At 39.6% G+C, this 17,105-nt stretch overlaps 1 protein-coding gene across 6 annotated transcripts in view; it reads left to right on the plus strand.

The window, feature by feature from the left end:
- The first annotated feature begins 2,740 nt into the window (after positions 1-2,740).
- Positions 2,741-17,105, plus strand: part of RIC1 (RIC1 homolog, RAB6A GEF complex partner 1) — a 50,026-nt gene continuing 35,661 nt past the window's right edge. For 5 of the 6 annotated variants that reach the window (XM_033003730.2, XM_033003733.2, XM_033003734.2 and 2 more), the window contains exons 1-2: positions 2,742-3,487; positions 14,191-14,298. In XM_033003730.2, the coding sequence (XP_032859621.1) occupies positions 3,347-3,487; positions 14,191-14,298 (249 nt within the window). In that variant the 5' untranslated portion in view covers positions 2,742-3,346. Of the gene's footprint in view, positions 3,488-14,190; positions 14,299-17,105 lie in introns of all 6 variants that reach the window. The other variant, XM_033003736.2, reaches the window with a different exon arrangement.

Raw genomic sequence — 17,105 nt, forward strand, 5'->3', positions numbered from 1 at the left:
CTTAATTTAGAAGGCTAGCTATCAAAAAAAGCAGGCCAAAAAGGGTTCAGAGAAGAGACTATAGCAAGGACGGTGTTTGTAGCAGATGCACTGATTGGCATCTGACAGCAGGGGATTTAATAGTAAGGTATTTCCAAGTTGCCCACTTAAAAGTCCAGGGTATTAACTATCTTGGTATTTTGCACCTTTACTACATTTTAACAAAGTGTATTACAGTTTTGCCTGGATTCAAATATATATATCCTTACAACTCACTTCTCTTTTTGTGTTTGTGTCCAGATGGAAATATTTAGAATGTGGTGTTCATATGGTAACAATAACTTATTACCAGAAAGATGTTAGGAGAGAGGAGGCAGTAGGTGTGGGGACAGACCATGTTCTTTGAAGGGAAGTGGGTAATTTGCATGCAGTGAGACCTGTTTCAAGACAGCTCAGTCCAGAGGAACTCCACTAGCAAGCAGTGATGGGGGACTGATGCAGTAAACTTTCCCGATTATTTCTAACAGTAGCTATTTCTTTTAAACATAGGTACTGCCCTTGCAATGGTGTGGATATCTACGCTTCATTCTCTTCCACCTTATCTTCCAATTTCAAGACGAGACTAACAAACCTTGTTCACTGTATCTAAAACTGTAGTTTTTACATTTCATCCTTCACACAACATGCACCTGCTCTCTCCTTAATATGTGAACAAAACCATTTGGGCAATCATGGAAACTAGATTAAAGAACAGGGTGTTGGATGAAAATAACCCAGTGGGGTAAAAAAAAAAAAAAGGTGTTTTTTTTTTTTTTCCTAAGATGTCCTGGGTTGAGTGAGTGGTGGGGTTTTTCTGGTGGCAGGGGAGGGGGCTATAGGGGTGGCCCCCTGTGAGAAGCTTCTCGAAGCTCCCCCAGCTCCAAGTCAGCTCCACCTCTGTTTGGGAAATTGAGCCAATCAGCTGCGCCTCTGCGATAACGTATTTAAGAAGGGACGTGGTGATGGACAGTCGGACTTGTGAGGAGAAGTTGCTGCAGCTGCGTGAACACCAAGGTCAGTGGAGGAACGGAGGAAGAAAGGAGGGGGGAGGTGTGCCGGAGCAGAGACCCCCCTGTATCCTGTGGGGAGATGGCAGGGCGGACCCCCCTGCCACCCATAAAGATCTACAGTGGAGCAGACATTGATTTATGGCCTGTGGCTTCTGCTTGGTATAATCAAGGTGCTGTGCCCGAAGAAGGCCTGGGTCTTGTGGGAAAAGGTAGCCCCGCTGCTGTAATTCAGCACTGGGAGGATTACAGCATGCGGGGGTGTCCCATGCTGGAGCAGCTCGGGAAGGGCTGCAGCCCGTGGGAGGGAATCCAGTTGGAAAAAGTTGGTGACCCACGATGGAGCAGTGTGGGGAATGCTGCGGCCCATGGGAGGAACTCACGTCGGAGAGAGTTTGTAGAAGACTGTCTCCTGTGAGAGGGGGACCATAGTGGAGCAGGGGGAACAAGTTCCAGAAGCTCCCCCCCCCCCAAGATGGAAGAAGCAGCAGCACTGACTGCACCCCCCCCCCCCCCCATTCCCTGCCCCTGCGCCACTGGGGGGAGGAGGTAGAGATATCGGGAGCAGAGCTGAGCCTGGGAAGAAGGGAGGGGTGGGGGAAGGTGTTCTCAAGATGTGGCAATGCTTCTCACTGTCCTACTCTGTTATGTGTTGTTAGTGTCTGTAATAAATGTATGTTCTTTTATTTTCTTCCCCTAACGAGTCTGCCTTTTGCTCGTGACCATAAAGAGTGATTTTTTTCCCCATCCCAGTCCTATCTCAAACCCCAAGCCTGACTCTCTGTCCCTTCTTATGGCCAGAAGAGAAGGGAGAGAGAGCCACTGCGTGATGGTTGGCTGCCGACGAGGCTCAAACCATGATGTAAGATTAAACACATCCTTGCTTCGACTCATCACTTGTGAGAAATATTTGTGCCACCACCTGGCAGAAGCTTGATGCCAAACCCAGGATGCTGTGCACATGCTGCATGAGCAACTGTTCCCTGTGCCTGTGCTCAGTTTGCCCCTGAAACACAGCCTCGATGGCAACATCTTTCTCGCCCAGGCTTACGTTTATCATCAATAGCTGCCCCCCCGGCCCCCCTCTGCCACTCAACAGCCTCTTCATCCCCTAAGCCGCAGGCTGGGTGCTAAAGGGACCCGCTTCACGTAAAGGCCCCAACAGCAGCGAGTCCTGGCGCAGTCCCGAGGCCTCCCAGGACTGCGAGGCGTCAGCGGCCCAAGCGGCGGCCGCAGGACCCCGAGGCGGAGCCGAGCACCGCAGCCCCGGCTTACTTCGATACAGTTTTTACCACTTTACAGGCAGCCCCACGCCCACGCCCCCACCGCCCACTCGCGGCGACCGGCCCCCCACGACGGGGGTGGGGTGGGGGGGCGGCTCCCCGCCCCCATGGCCCCTCTCGCGCATGCGCAAAACAGCACCCCCGCCCCTCAGCAAAGTGGCGGTCAGCGCTTGCGCAGAACACTCCTCGCTCCCTTCCCCTCCCCCCCACGCATGCGCACGTGCTCACTAGCTCATTTTCTGCCCGCCCCTCCCCCCCCCCCCCCCGCCCCTCGCCTCCGACGCAGGCGCGCGCCTTTTCGCCCGGAACCTTGACACGGAGCCCCTCGGGGCCGGCCGCCTCTGACGTCTCTGACGTCACTTCCGCGACCTCCCGCGGACGCGGCCAATGGGTGCTTCCGCGCGGGGCCCCGCCCCGCCCCCGCCCTCCCCCTTCCTCTGCCGCGGGGCCGCCGTCGCGTTCGGGGCCGCGGCGCTCAGAGGCCGTAGCGGAGGAGGAGGAGGAGAAGGAGGAGGAGGAGGAGGAGGAGGGAAATGGCGGCGGGGGCCTCGGCGGCAACGACGACAGCGACGCGGAGAGCGGGCGGGCGAGGCACCCGCAGGAGGGAGGAGCCGCCGCTGCAGCCGCCGCAGCTTCCTCGGGCCCGCTCGGAGCAGTGACGGGCCGCCTCCCCCGCCGTATCCCTCAGGCCGCGGCCGGCTTGGCTCTCGCCCCTCCCCGCACACGCCTCCTCCTCTTCCCCTCGGCGGCTGCGGCTTTGCCCGCCCCTACGCCCGCCCCAGAGCACCGGCGGCGGGGGGGGCTTCAGCGGCCCCCCTCCCGGGCGCGGGCAGTGGTGGTGAGCCGAGGGGCCCCGTCCCTTTGCGGGTGATTATGCGCGGTCGGCCCCGGGCCGGCGGTCAGAGTCTTTCGCGCGGAGGCCGTCGAGCGGGCAGCGAGCCCTCCTGCATCCCCCCCTCGGCTGATGTCCCCGCCGCCCCCCGCTTAGTCTAGAGGAAGCTGAGAGCCCGCTTCTCGGGAAGAGGGAAATCTGCAGCCATGTATTTTCTCAGCGGCTGGCCCAAGAGGCTGTTGTGTCCTCTCGAGTCCCTGGAGCAACCTCTTCACATCCAGACGGATCCCCAGAGAGCTTTCTTCGCAGTGTTGTCCCCGTCGCAGCTAAGCATCTGGTACTGCAGGGTGAGTGTCTGTCCTGTTAGCCCTCAGACCCTCCTCTTCCAGCTGAAAAACCCTCTCACCCGTAAAAGATTATATTGTTTTTTTGTTTTTGTTGGGGGGGGGCTTTCTTTTTTTGTTTGTTTGTTCCTGTTCTAGAAGGGGTTGTAAAATTTGGACTAAAGTTTACAGAATACCTTGTTATTTGTGAATTAGAGTGGTTAAGCCACGATATTTACCAATGGCAGTGCAGTGTTAAGAATAAACACCTGTTATTCCTGAAAATGAGACTTCTAACCGATTTTTTTTTTTTACCTTGACTTTAGCGCTTAAGCTTAATATAGAGCGTTTGTAGCAGTGCTTTTTTTCATATATGCTTTATGTCTTCTGCCTTCCTGTGTTCTGTGTTTTATGTAAAAGAACATATGGATGTAGGAGAGATGAAATACATTTTTTTATAAAACACAGAACAGGCTATAACATTCTCTGTAATGATGTAACACAGAAGTTCATAAGGTTTTATTTTTATGAAAAGTTTAAAACTTGTGGCCCTAAACAGAAGAATTGTCATGCCTTTTGCATGGAAATTGTAGCTCTAGCAACATCCAGTTTGAGACTACACGAATAATTGACATTAAATACCTTGCTTTTAATTCCCTTTGAATTAGTGTGGTAACAAAAATGCTGTTTGTCAGTTTGATTTGATGCAGTCAATGAAACATCTGTGATACTGGCTTTAAATTTTGATGCTGTATTCTTTTTAAATAGTGCCCAGATTAGACCCTAAATCTGTCTATAAATATCTCAAATTCCTGATAATTTATAGAGTTCATCTCAAATTACAGGAGAAGACTAACAATCCAATTTTAGAAAGCTGCTAGTGAATGGTATCAAATGACAGTCATAGCCCTAAAATCTTGTTTTGAGTTATACTGAGATTTCATCACCTCATGTTCTCTTGCACTCTGCATGGCTATTCATTCGTTGCTGGGCGGGGTGCTGATCCTGTTTTTTTTAACCTATACGAGTATCCAACTAGGACGTATCAGCCCAATAACTGTGAGGTGTGAACATCAACATGTGGCCTCTGTTTTCTTAGGACTGGGGCAAATAGTGTAGATAAAGTACATGCTCTACCAGCATAGCACAACTGCTTTTTTTCCAGGAAAATACATACAAAAAAGAACAGGCTTGAATGCCTCTGAGGATGTGTCCTGGTGTTTAGAATGTAGTTTATGGTCTGTTTGTGAGGATGATGTTCATTAACTTACATGCTTGGACTTGTTTTGAAATGCTAAATGTTGTATAACTAGCTACAGACAGAGCACTGAAAGAATTCACTTGATGCAGAAAACTTGAGCAAACTTACAGGTCATTAAAATTTTTTAAGTACATCTTAATTCAGCATGTAATACATGCTTTTGAGGAAGGTGCTGACTTTGCCAGACTTGATCACTGACTGATCGTAGATGAAAAAGCGTGTTACAATCTCACCACCTCTGTGGACGTCCTGCCATTAGCAAACTCCTGTAAGACAAAGGTTTCTATTAAGGACATTTTTAAAGAAATCTCTTGCATAATTTTTATGTATATAGCTCTGGTTTTGGGGGTGTTGTTCTTGGTTGGTTGATTGGTTTTGAAGGATTTTGAAGTCATATGTTGGACTTGTACAAAAGAAATTATTACATTCTAGAAAATGTTTTCATTTGTCAGAATTGTTGCCTTTGGAAAAAGGCTAAGTTCTGGTCAGGTTGAACTAATTCAATTTCTTGAAGTAGAAGAGCCTTCAGGCTAATGTTCTTGTTAAAACTTATTACTATCTCAACTATATATGAAAGGTTTAATGTAAGAGTGAGGTGATGAGGCTGGTGAAGTTCTGTTTAGAATTTTTCAAGAACAGGGGGCTTTTTGAAATACTTCTAGGCATGTGAATTTACATTCAATATGTATATTTTTCAAGTGAGGTGGTACTGTTTAAAGCTCCTTTTCACCTACTGTGTACTATGAACTAATGGAACTAAGAAAAGTTTATCTCTAAGTGTGGATTGTTTTCCAGTTTGGAAACAATATAGGTATTAAGAATAGAAGCAGATAAGTGGTGTAGGTAAAACCAGATGGAATTCTGTTAGTATTTTTGAGCCCAAAAGTTCTCTACTATTTTACATGTTATTTTGTAGGGAGAGATCAGATTGTGGCTGGAAAAGACCACTGATCAGCAGTGAATGTTTTTGATCATGCACCAGTGTTGGTGAAAGATTTTTGAGCATGCACCCCCAATATGTGTGCATTTATTTATTAATCATATGCATGTTATACTGTACGAGTATGCACATGATCAAGCATAAATATATAGAAATTTAAAACCAGAGTGGAATAGAACAGACTGTTTCAGTCAGAGCGGACCCACAACGATCATCTAGTCCCAACTGCCTGACCAGTTCAGGTCTGACCAAAAGTTCGTTGTTAAGAGCATTGTCCAAAAATCTTTTAAGGACTGACAGGCTTGGGTCATCAATCACCTCTCTAGGCCTCTTCCAGTGTTTGAAAAGAAAAAAAGGAGAATGAGGTAAAACTGAAATAAACACATTTTTAAATGTTTATTTATTAATAGTACAAAAAAATATTTTCTACTTGCACCTCAATGGATTGTATTAAATGCCACAGTTTCAGTTATTTTTCTTAAATCAGAAGAAATTTTTGGCCTAGGTACCTCAGAAGAGCTCTTGACACTGAAAGCCAATGAAACTGTTTTAATTGACAGCATTGGAAAGCTTGTCAGTATTTTCATTTTGGTAATGTTAAGTACTTGGATGCTTGAAATGAGAAACTTCAACTCATGAAAGAAATGCTAAAATTGAGGTATTGAAGTTCAGCAGGTTGACTTGGGAACCAAAGGTGAGGTTCCAGGAGGCAGCTGTGCAGTCCTAAGTGTTGTGATCTTTCCTGCCTGCACCTGTATTTTAGTGGCTTTTACGGTGGACTAGTGATGGCTTTTACATTGTTGTTCAGTTTACTGAACAAATAGAATCCTCTTTTTTTTTTTTTTTCATCTTATGAAAGGATCAAAGGAGCATTGTAGTTGTCTAGTTGAAAGTGTTACTCCTTTAACGGTAGTGGCTTTTAGTTCTAAATTGGTTTGGTTATCTCATGCAATAAGAGCTTGAGGCAGTATGGGAAATTCTAAATATTCACCCACAAGCCTCTAGATATTAAGGGAAGATGTAAGGATGTATGGTAGATGAGTGGAGTTCCCCACGTAAGTGTTGAAGAGTGAATTGTGTGCAACAGGAATAGCCTGATGATGTAGTTGTATGTATAAATATAGTTCAGCATTTCCTTTCTTTAATCTTAACAAACTTGTGGCAATGACAGGAATAAGTACTGGCCTTGAATATCTAATAGAAGCTCTTTGAGGTTGTTGGATCATCTGCTATGACTCTGCCAGTCAAAACCAGTTTTGTAAGTTCTTTGAAGCCAAGAGTAACTTGCCCCAGCTACTCATTTTGAGGAGCATTTCTTGATTACCTGGGTGCTTATCAGCTTATGATTTACATCTACCCTTGTTTTTAAACTTAACTGTTTTTTTTTTGTGATGATCTGATGTTCAATCAAATCACCCGTATGAACTACAAGTTTATGGGAAAGCGTGCATGTCATAATCCTAGATTGCCAGATAATCTGTATTCATTCTGAATGCTGAATAAGCCTATATAAAGACAGCTCTTGTAACGCCACCATTATGTGCTTTTCAGTCTCTAGCTGTTGCAGTATTAGAATTGAACTTTATATGCGCTTTAAATCTAAGCGTACATGTTACTTAAACAAATAGGACAAAGCAGGTGACTGTGCTTGTGTTAGAGAAGTTACCTCTGTAACCTGGAATTTTGGTGTGCTATAAGAAGAGTTACTTGTGACACCGGTGCTTATAGGTCATTCAATATAGGAATAAATATATTTTAAGAATATGCAGTTGTTTTGTAATCTTTTAATAAAAAGTGTCCATTAAAAGAAGAAAAAAAATATGTTTTTACCATGCTTTCAGGATTATGTTTTCATCTCGGCACTGTAAGAAGAATAATTTACTGAATTATTGTATGTGGCCTTTCCCTAGGTAGGATTAGATACAATTTCTGTGGCATTTTTAGCTGGAATTTGATTGCAAAATGGACAACAGATGTCTTGACAATGATGTAAGTGGTTGTGTATTGTGAACAATATGACACAGATAGTATCAGTGCAAACTAAGATGTCTTGTCTCTTCTGCTGTGTTATTTTCCTCAGTAATTTAACCCCTGAGATGCTAACCTCTTACTGATACCCATCAGACATTTGTCAGAGAAAGCCATTTCTTTTTATACGTCAATAACAGTAACAGTTGTGCTTCTATTATAAAGATGTATTTGTGGTTACATAATTAAAGAAATGAGAAATACCTGTTAGACTTATGGTATATCATGTGAAATGTAAAATTGTTGTGAATATTCAGTATACCTTAGCAGATTTTCAGTGTCTCCCGTATTAATATAAAATACATGACTCCTGAAAGATATCTCAGAATTACTTGCATGAAGAGAAAAGCATTCTCATTTATGAGTGTTGACTGTCCAATCGGTTGCATATAACAGAGTCATTTGCCAGTATGAGATCAGAGATGAGGTTAGAGAGTCTATTCTCCGTCACGTGCAATTCCATTTAATCTAAATTTAAGCACTTGAAAATTTACGGAGCTGAAGAGCAGCAAAGAGCTCTAGAATATGGCCTTTCTTGTTGGCAACCTTTATGAACAGTAGGTTAACTGAAAACTTTCACTTGGGAGAGATAATGATTGACAGTTTTGATGCACTTTAGTTTTTTGAATTCTTTCACAGTAGCTTTATGTGAAGCACAGTATTGGGAGTCTGTTCTGTTTGTTGGATGAATACTCTGCTAATTCTGAGCTTTCCAGCTACTTTTAAAACTGAATTAAAGGACTTGTGTTTTTGTTATTAATCCTGCTTTTAGAAATTCCTTTATCACTACCTTACATCTCTGTTACTGACAGAATGACTTTTTGTGGTCTGTTTTTTTCTTCTCGTCTTTACTAATGAATTTTCCTCTTCCTTGTTCAAGCATGCATGTTTTTCTTTTATCCATCTAACCTTTCTAGTTTATTAGTTTATAAACCTACAAAGCTTCAGCCTTTAAAGTGAAGCACAGACCATCTAATGACAAAATAAAGTACACAGTGTCTCCCAGTCCAGCTTTGTCACTTAGATTGTAAGCTTATCAGAACAATGTGGTTTTGATTTTATTTTTGTGCCTACAGCCTTATGAAGCATTGAAGGATTTGTCTTAAAAAACTAAACAGATCATTTGTGGTTTTGAAAGAAATTGCCTCTTGATTCTAAATTAGATTAATCTTTGATGTCTAGAATACTAAATTGTTAGGGGGATGAGAATACTCATATTTTAACAACTATGTATGGCCATGCAGGTGCTTGTATTGGTGCTGTATTAAAAAAGCAAACCTGTATGTAACACTGTGTTGTCAGCTGCTAATACTGTTGCATCCTCCCAGCAAATACAAGAATCTTCTAGACTTAACAGTTGCGGAAGACTGCTAGTATCCAGATATTCAGTGTTTGAAAGCTATAATTAAATGTAAAAAATTATTTGGAAAGTAAATTAGTAATAGTGAATTGATAGAATTAAAGATGAGGAACCTTTAAAAGAGAGAAGGAAGTATTGAGGATTGTGAAATTTACTTCGGTTTAAAATTCAAGTTACTTTGAATTTCTAGTTATAATAAAAAGTAAAATAAAGAAATAGAGTTCAGAGCTGAACATGTTGGCTGTGGGTAGGCTAGGGAAAGCATTCAGAATTTATGCAGTTCTTGGGTATTATTTGGATTCAGTGCAACTTATCAGTATTTTAAAAAATTATCTTTTTGCAGTACGTAAGAATTTGAGTATGACTGTACCAGCTGTTTGATGCAACATTCTTAGGATTTAGGCAAGAATATGATTTTGCTATGCATATTTAATACAGATATAAAAACTACTTCTTCGTTTTGCATAAAAATCGTGGGAGTGCTGGTGTCCCACAGGAGCATACGCAGGCCTGAGGAAGAGTATTAATTCATATTTTGAGTAATTTTTGGGGTCACTATAAGCAGTTGTCTTCCTGTTGTGCTCGCTTTCCTTCTGGGTTCCTGTGAATTAATGGTAAGAGAGCAACTAAGAATACAGGAGCACTAAGAAGTTTCAATGTCTGAATGTATACATGCTGTTAGGTATTTGCTTCTCAGACTTAGTGTAGTAGTTTTCCATTGTATTTGCTGACCTACTTAAGTTGTTAGATCCATTGTATGCATAGTTTGTCATTAACCTGCAGCAGTCAAACCAGAGAATCCAAATTAAAGAAAACTATTTTTTTCATTATTTTATATTCTGTCAAACAAGCAGTACCACTTTCCAATCGATTAATGTACTACTTTCTTTGAAGCCCTTCAAACATCTCAGTTAGGACAGATGGCTATGATGGCTGCTGTTCAAGTCTGTACTACTTGTCATATTTAAAGACGGCCTGTTCAAAGCAACATTCATGTCTTAGTTTAGGGTTTAAATGTCTAGTTGATTTGCATTTACATCAAATGTGGTAGAATGTTTGTGTTTAGAGAAATGAAGCGGTAATATCGCATATCTAAGCTTGCTGAGAGAGTTTGCTGTGGAGTCTGTGTATCTTGATAGATTTCTTCATAAAAAGTAGTTTATGTGGTTTGGTGGTTGGAGGCTACTTATGCTTCTCGTAGTTACGGCTTAAAAAAGGGAAATGGGAAGGATGTTGTATTTCGTCAGGTAGAATTAAGTAAAATAGTAGCAATTTTAAGTTATTTTACCATGGGTTTGGTTTTGTGTGTTGTTTTGTGGTAGTTTTTCTTAATTGCTTGTTTAGGTATTTTGTCCTCATGTTGATCCAGAGCTCATCTTTCTTAGTGCAAAGTCCAAAAGTATCTTTAATGTACAACAACAACTGATAATGAAATGAAAGTGAGTTTTAAATTACTTTGTGTTAGGGAGTTTTGTATTTGCTCATGAAGCTAGCTTGCTACCCTTTACTTTTTTATAAATAGTGCGATTCCTCTGTTTCGGTATTGGTCATTTAAAACATGTTTGCTTTAAACTGTCTGTTGTGAGTGTTGCCATAATTTCACATCAGTAAAAAAAAGGCATGTTTTGTGCAAGAAAGGCATTGCTGAGAAGCATAAAGATTTTGGAGTAAGAGCTCTAGGGAAAGTGCTCTTGTGAAAAGGTAGCCAAGGTAGCTGAATGATATGTAAGAAGGGAAAGAGATAAAGTATATTAAACTGGGAATAGAAAGTTCTGCTGTTCTCTATTTGGTAGCATTAACTAGAGCACTGGAAAATTTGTTTACTCTTTGGTATTGATACTATTATATTATTTTTAAGGTTATCTTTCTTTTTTTTTTTTTTTTCTTTTTTCCTTTTTCACAATTTTTGTTATCCTGTGAGCATCCAGATATGAGCGACAGCTTCTGTTTTGCCTGACCTTGCATTCCTCCTAAGAGTCAAAATGTACTATATCAAAATGCTAGGTTTTCTCTGCAGCAGATTGTAAAATGCCAGATATGTTTATTATCTTTTTTGGGAAGCTTGTGCTAGTTTTAAGTTGCAATCTGAGTAGAGACTTGCTTACTCAGATCTTTCTTACACGATCTTCTGTTCTTCCTTAAGAACAGAAGGTGTTTACTTTTGTTCTGTAGACAATTTTTTTTTTTTTTTTAACAACTCTATTTGTTATGTCTCTTGCTATACTTCTGGTATCACCAGTTTCTCAAAAGCTGTGGCTCCACCATTAGTATTTCAGCAAGTGGATTTTAAGCATTATAAGGAAAGAGGATCAGTGTCTTGGCTCATCTGAGAAAGTGTACATGTTTCATTAGTTGTGCTTAACTAGATTTCTTTATAACTTTTATAGAAGCATGCAGAACTGTGAAGTGGAAAAAACCAAGGAATTTTCATGAAATTGACACGGAAAGTTGTTTTTTCCAATACAAACAAATATAAAGATTTAGAGAAAATTATGTGTAATAGAATCTAAACCCCTACTGTTTCTGTACAAGCTATGAGTTACATATCTAAAACTAACCAGGCAAAACCATTGTATTAATTTTTGTTAAAATGTGTGTTTAATGTCTTGCTCTGATTGGGGCAAGTAATTAAATTTAAGCTGATACACTTTTGTTTATAGAACATACTCCTGTGCCATTATATGTCTTTGGTCACTTCAGTTGTAAAATTACTATTTCTCTTGCATGAGCAGAGTAGGATATCAAGCTGCCCTTCTAGCTTTGTTAACCTTATAGCAGTTCACACTTCTGTGGGAAGCTTGTAAATGGGGAATAAAGTTGTATTCTAGAGTTTTCCTCACGTATGAAATAATGCTTTTAAGTTGTGGAGTATGTGCAAATAATCTGTGTCAGTGAAATATTTATGGTTTAACCATTAACTAGGTAGCCTTTGTGACCTGTTGAAATAGAAGTGGGTCTGCTTTCTAATAAGAAAAGAAGCTACTTAAACTGAAAAAAGATAAAAATGATTGCTTGCACTCTTAATGTTAACTCCTTTAGTCCTCATCTGTAAGGCACAAAGCATGATCAGTCTAGAAATCAATTTATGTAAATTTTATAGCTGATGTGTATGCAGAACATTCTTCCAGGTTCTAAGGTGTAAAAGCAGCTTTCTTGTGAATAAATGTCACGAGAACATTGCAGTATAAATACTGTCATTATATTCTGTAAAAGCAGCAATATAGAAGGAAAATCACTGGCTATTAATGAGCTTATATAGCATTTTTCTGCCTGCTGCTAAAATACTTGAAGCATAGAAGTGCTATAAGATCGGACTTCAAATCTATTCTAATGATGCACATTATCAAGACTGTACTGTCACAAAGCACTTTTCCTCTGTGTATCTAAGGCAGTTAAGGTGCATCTAAGCCAAATGGTGAAAGGCTATGTAGTTCACGAGAAAAATTAATAGGAATCAATAATTAGTTATCTATTTAAGGTTAAATAATTTTATTTGCAAATATCTGCAGAAGAGGCCACATGAACTGAAAAAGCTGGTATAAATAGTTCTTAGGGTAAAAATTACTTTGCTTCTTATACCTTACAGTATAAATATTTAACTTTATTTTTGATAATTCAGTTCTGTGTGGGTGTGAAATTTAAGTAATAGTGCTGTTTACAGGATGCAGAGTCCTACTATGAATTTACCAAGGCTAAGATTCTGTGACATTAATTCAGCTCTTTATTTCTATGTATGGTGAAAACATTTGATTACTTTTTTCATACTATTTTTCTATTTTAAATTAATTTGTTTGTAACTCTACTTTTTCTTAAGGGAATCTGAAGCAACTGATTCCAAATATGATGGTAGTTAATACCAAATTCTGGTGTAGCAGACACCCACGTGATTTCTGGGTAGAATTAATGCTTTTAGATTTGTTGTATCAGCTTCTGCTGTTTGAGCAAGTAAACAAAGAACAATAGTAAGTTACCATCTCTTGTGGTGCTAGTGGTAGATGGCAAGCTTTGCCAAGTGGTTTCATGATTACTTTCAGCAAAAAGAGTGATGGCTGTTTAGCCTTTTGGTTCCCTTCCAGGGACTGGAGATGTGTGCTTTTTTTGGTACAGAGTCTGCTGCTACAACTCTGAAGAAAAATTGACATTGATAAATTTAGGGAAAGCATCTGTTATGACAATGAGGGGAAACTTCTTTTACAAAAGAAAAGTGTGACTTGTTTAATTTAACCGAGGGCTGAGGAAGTACAGTTGTCATCTGACTAATATGTATGCGTCCCCACCTCCCAGTGATGAAGGGTAGCAGAGGGGGGAATACCTGTCTAAGCTGAAAGCTACTTCTGGTTCAAGAGCAAGAAAGTACAAACAGTTCTTAAATATACTTAAGGAGGAAGAATGTTCCTAAGTGCTGGAGCAAGGAAGGGTAATATTGCATTACGTTTTTATGTCACAGCTTGCAGCTGGTTTTGTGAAAGGGAATGAAGGCTTACTGCCTATGGTAGGTTTGTCTGGGTTTCAGGGCCCGAAAGTTTTTTTCCATTCCCAGAAGGAAAGGTGCTAATGGGTGCATCTCATCATATGCAAAAGCTTTTCAGCAAACTGTAGAGGTGGATTTTCTGCACAATTCCTGACAATCTGCTCTTAAAGAGATATAAAAGATTTCTTGATTATCATTCTCTTTAATACAACGGCCCATCCATTTAGTAGAAATTAAGCAAACAGATTGTACCAAATACGCTATAGAATATTTCCTCCTAGTTATTTGACAGTAATTTTCATTATAGAAGTCTGTTTGAGATGCTTTTGTTCATTTTAAGCATCAGTCGCCCTTTGTCTAACTCGAATTCTGTAATGACTCCTTTCTGGGCAAGTGAAGTATTTTATTTAAATGTCCTGGGTTTGAAAGAGTGAAATTAAGGATGACAGTGTGGCTGGAGTTGTGCATAAAATCCTTTTAAAAGCACCACTGTGTAATTCATTGTCAAATACGTGCTAATTTTTTAATCTCCCTCTTCAAGGAAAAAGTGTGGTTGGTGTTAGGGAAATATAGTTGTTTGCAGTTATATCACAATATAGCAAACATCCCATTCCTTGTAGATAGGAGATGCAGTGTGTAATTTTATTTTTTTTTATTTTTCTTCCAGCCCAGTGTATTAATTGTAAGCTACAAGGAACTGTCAAAAGCAGCTTCTCAGTTTGGACCTTATAAAGAAGCAGAATGGCGGCCTGACAGCACCATGATAGCTGTTTCAGTAAGTAGGATTTTTACTTCTTAGTGTGGTTAAACTATTGCAAAGAGTTTTGTATTACCATTTTCTGTGTTTATACAAACTTGCAAATTGTTTATACACTTAATTGGTGTGTATCTTGTTAAAATATATAATAGTACTGAAGTTCTTTTGGATGCTAGAAGCTTGCTTTAGTAGTCTTCATTCTTCAAGGAAAAAAATTAATGAACTGCAGTTCTTTGTATTAAAATAACGTTTACGTGTATTGATGGTGGGTGATCCAGCATCTCATTACTTTAGTAATCTGGTCACAAAGAAGAAGGGAATTTAAACATATGCGAATGGAAGAAATAGCTGAGGAGTTTGGTGGTGTAAGTATCTTTTGCTTGATAGATAGGATTTACATATGTTTCAAAAAGTTGGGTTTTAAGAGGGTGAAGCCATGACTTTATTAATGTGCAGTTTCTTTTGGTGATTAAAAAAAATTGCAAGGCACTGAGAATGCAGAAACAAGGGCAGTGACAGGTGATACATAGACTCTTCTGTTAAAAGTCTTAAAGGTACAGATGAGATCTTGCCTCACATGGAAATAAAATCTTGTTTTGTAGCTGGTGCTGTGCTCACAGCAGTAAAGTGGACTATTCAGCACCAGTATTTAAAAATTCAATGGGCAAGGTAGACATAACAAAAATCAGGTTAGAGTTTATGGGACTCAGAATATGGGATGATACTCTTGTTGCCATTTGGTCAGGCCTTAGATTAGAATGAGGTCTAAAATTGGGAAAGTTTCTTTTTCTAGCTTTTAAAATCAAGGCTATTCTATTTAAGATCTTATTGTGAGAATGTGCAGAGAAGAATAATTTAATCATTAAACTTCCCCATCAGGAGTTGATTTTGTGGAATTACAAAGTGGATAACAACTACTGTATTTATTGGTGCACTGACTTCATCTCCTAACATAAAACATCTTTTGTGCTTGAAATGATGCCTGTAATGCTTTGTAGTTTTTACACCAATTAGATATTGTTATCTTAGTGGAAAATACCAGATGGTTTATGGAATAGTTTGTGTCTCTACCAATATCATCATGACTCTAAATCAGCTAAACTTCCTGTGCTCTCCTTTTCTTGTGTGTAATGCAGTGGTAGACTTTTCTGAGTAGTTGGTTTAGAATATTTACATCACCTAAAACCTGTATTTAATTAGGTGTATTATGTTTTCTTCTTTGATGCTGGGATCCATTTGCTCAAGAGACCTTACGGTTCAGCTGACCGGCAGACTAGCTTTAATTTCAGCCAGTTCAGTTAATGTACTAGCAAGTTTCTCTGCAGCTAAATGTATAGTGTTCTTTTTGTCAGATAATGTCAGAGTCTAGATGCCCATAAAGTCTCAGTTTGTAAATTTCAGTTTTAAAAATTGAAATTCCTAACAGTGAAATGATTTACAGAATGAGTGTCATGAATTTTCTAGTATTATTCATGTTTCTTATGCTTATATTCCATCTCCTGGGTGTATTTATACACATAATATAGTCAAGCATGCTTGTTATGGTAGCTTTAACACCAGTTCTGTTTTGCAAGTTTCTTTAATGTGCTTTTGGAATATACATTAAGTTCAATTTGAAACATAATGGGTCCTACTGAAAGACTACATTTACAAATACTGGTATTTTTGTTGTAGAGAAACAGGGCAGAAAGGCAGTTTGGGGAGCTTAATAAATAAGGTATTCCTGCTAGTTTGTGATATTTTTATCCCCAGGTAAAACTGTGAACTTCTTTCCAAGAGAATAAACATTTTCTCCCTTCTTTGCGACTTTTTCTTAAGGAGAAAACTAATGAGTATGAATGAAGGAGCAATAGCAAGCAAGATATTAATTAAAAAAATAATAGTTTGTACTGCTAGTTTTGTTGAACTGAATTAACTTCAGTTAATTACTGAAGTCCCGTGCAACAGCTGAAAATACTAGTTTGAAAGCTGAGTTAGGTGATTTAGTTGCTCACCTGTTACTACCTGTGCTCTTGAGTTTCTTGTAGTAGTTTTATGTAATAATAAAATTGTGTTTTGCTTTGTTTTTAAGAAGGTAAACAAAACACTTAGTATGGACTTATCAGCCAAGTGCTACATTCAATTTTTATTTATTTATTTATTTAAATTATGTAATGATGGGGAGTGTAGTCGGGATTTATGTCCCCTAGAGCAGTGGTATACAGTGTTTTTTGTTTCTGGCTGCCGGAGTGTTCAGAGTATCTCTATGAAAATAAATCACTTTGCAGGATATGCTCTGAGGTAATTACTGTTTGTACTGAAGGCAAACTTTGGTCTAGTATATAGTATAAGGCTTTATAAAATACCTCAGGTAGCTTTAATGGTGTGAAGTTGGACAAACTTAAGCAGTTCTCACACTGTCATGATCCCCTAGCAATTCTAACTTCTTTTACTACTAGTATCTTCTATTACCAAACTGTTGGCACATTTTCTAAATTGATCTTTTTCCCTGATATTTTGTAGTTTCTTCTCTCATATTGCTGCATTTGTAATGTTTCCAGTGTTACTGGGAAATACTTTGTGTCTTGTCTACTCTAGTATACCCAGGGTGGCTAATTCTAGTAGTTAATCTTGTGAATTGGGTCAGGATGCTTCAATATAGAAAAATATGCAAGGCATTTTAGTTCTTCTCTTGCTACAGGCAGTCCTCTGATAGACTGCTCTTCAGTGTGCATTCCCATAGCTAAGGCAGAGCTTTATTAAACATTGTCGCATATGGGAAACCATATAGTGAAATCCCTTGCAAGGCTCTGTATGTTTATACTTTTGACTCTCAGACATGAATC

The sequence above is a fragment of the Tyto alba genome, unplaced genomic scaffold (genome assembly GCF_018691265.1).
Source record: "Tyto alba isolate M040663 unplaced genomic scaffold, T.alba_DEE_v4.0 Super-Scaffold_42, whole genome shotgun sequence".
In the NCBI taxonomy this organism is placed as follows: Eukaryota; Metazoa; Chordata; class Aves; order Strigiformes; family Tytonidae; genus Tyto; species Tyto alba.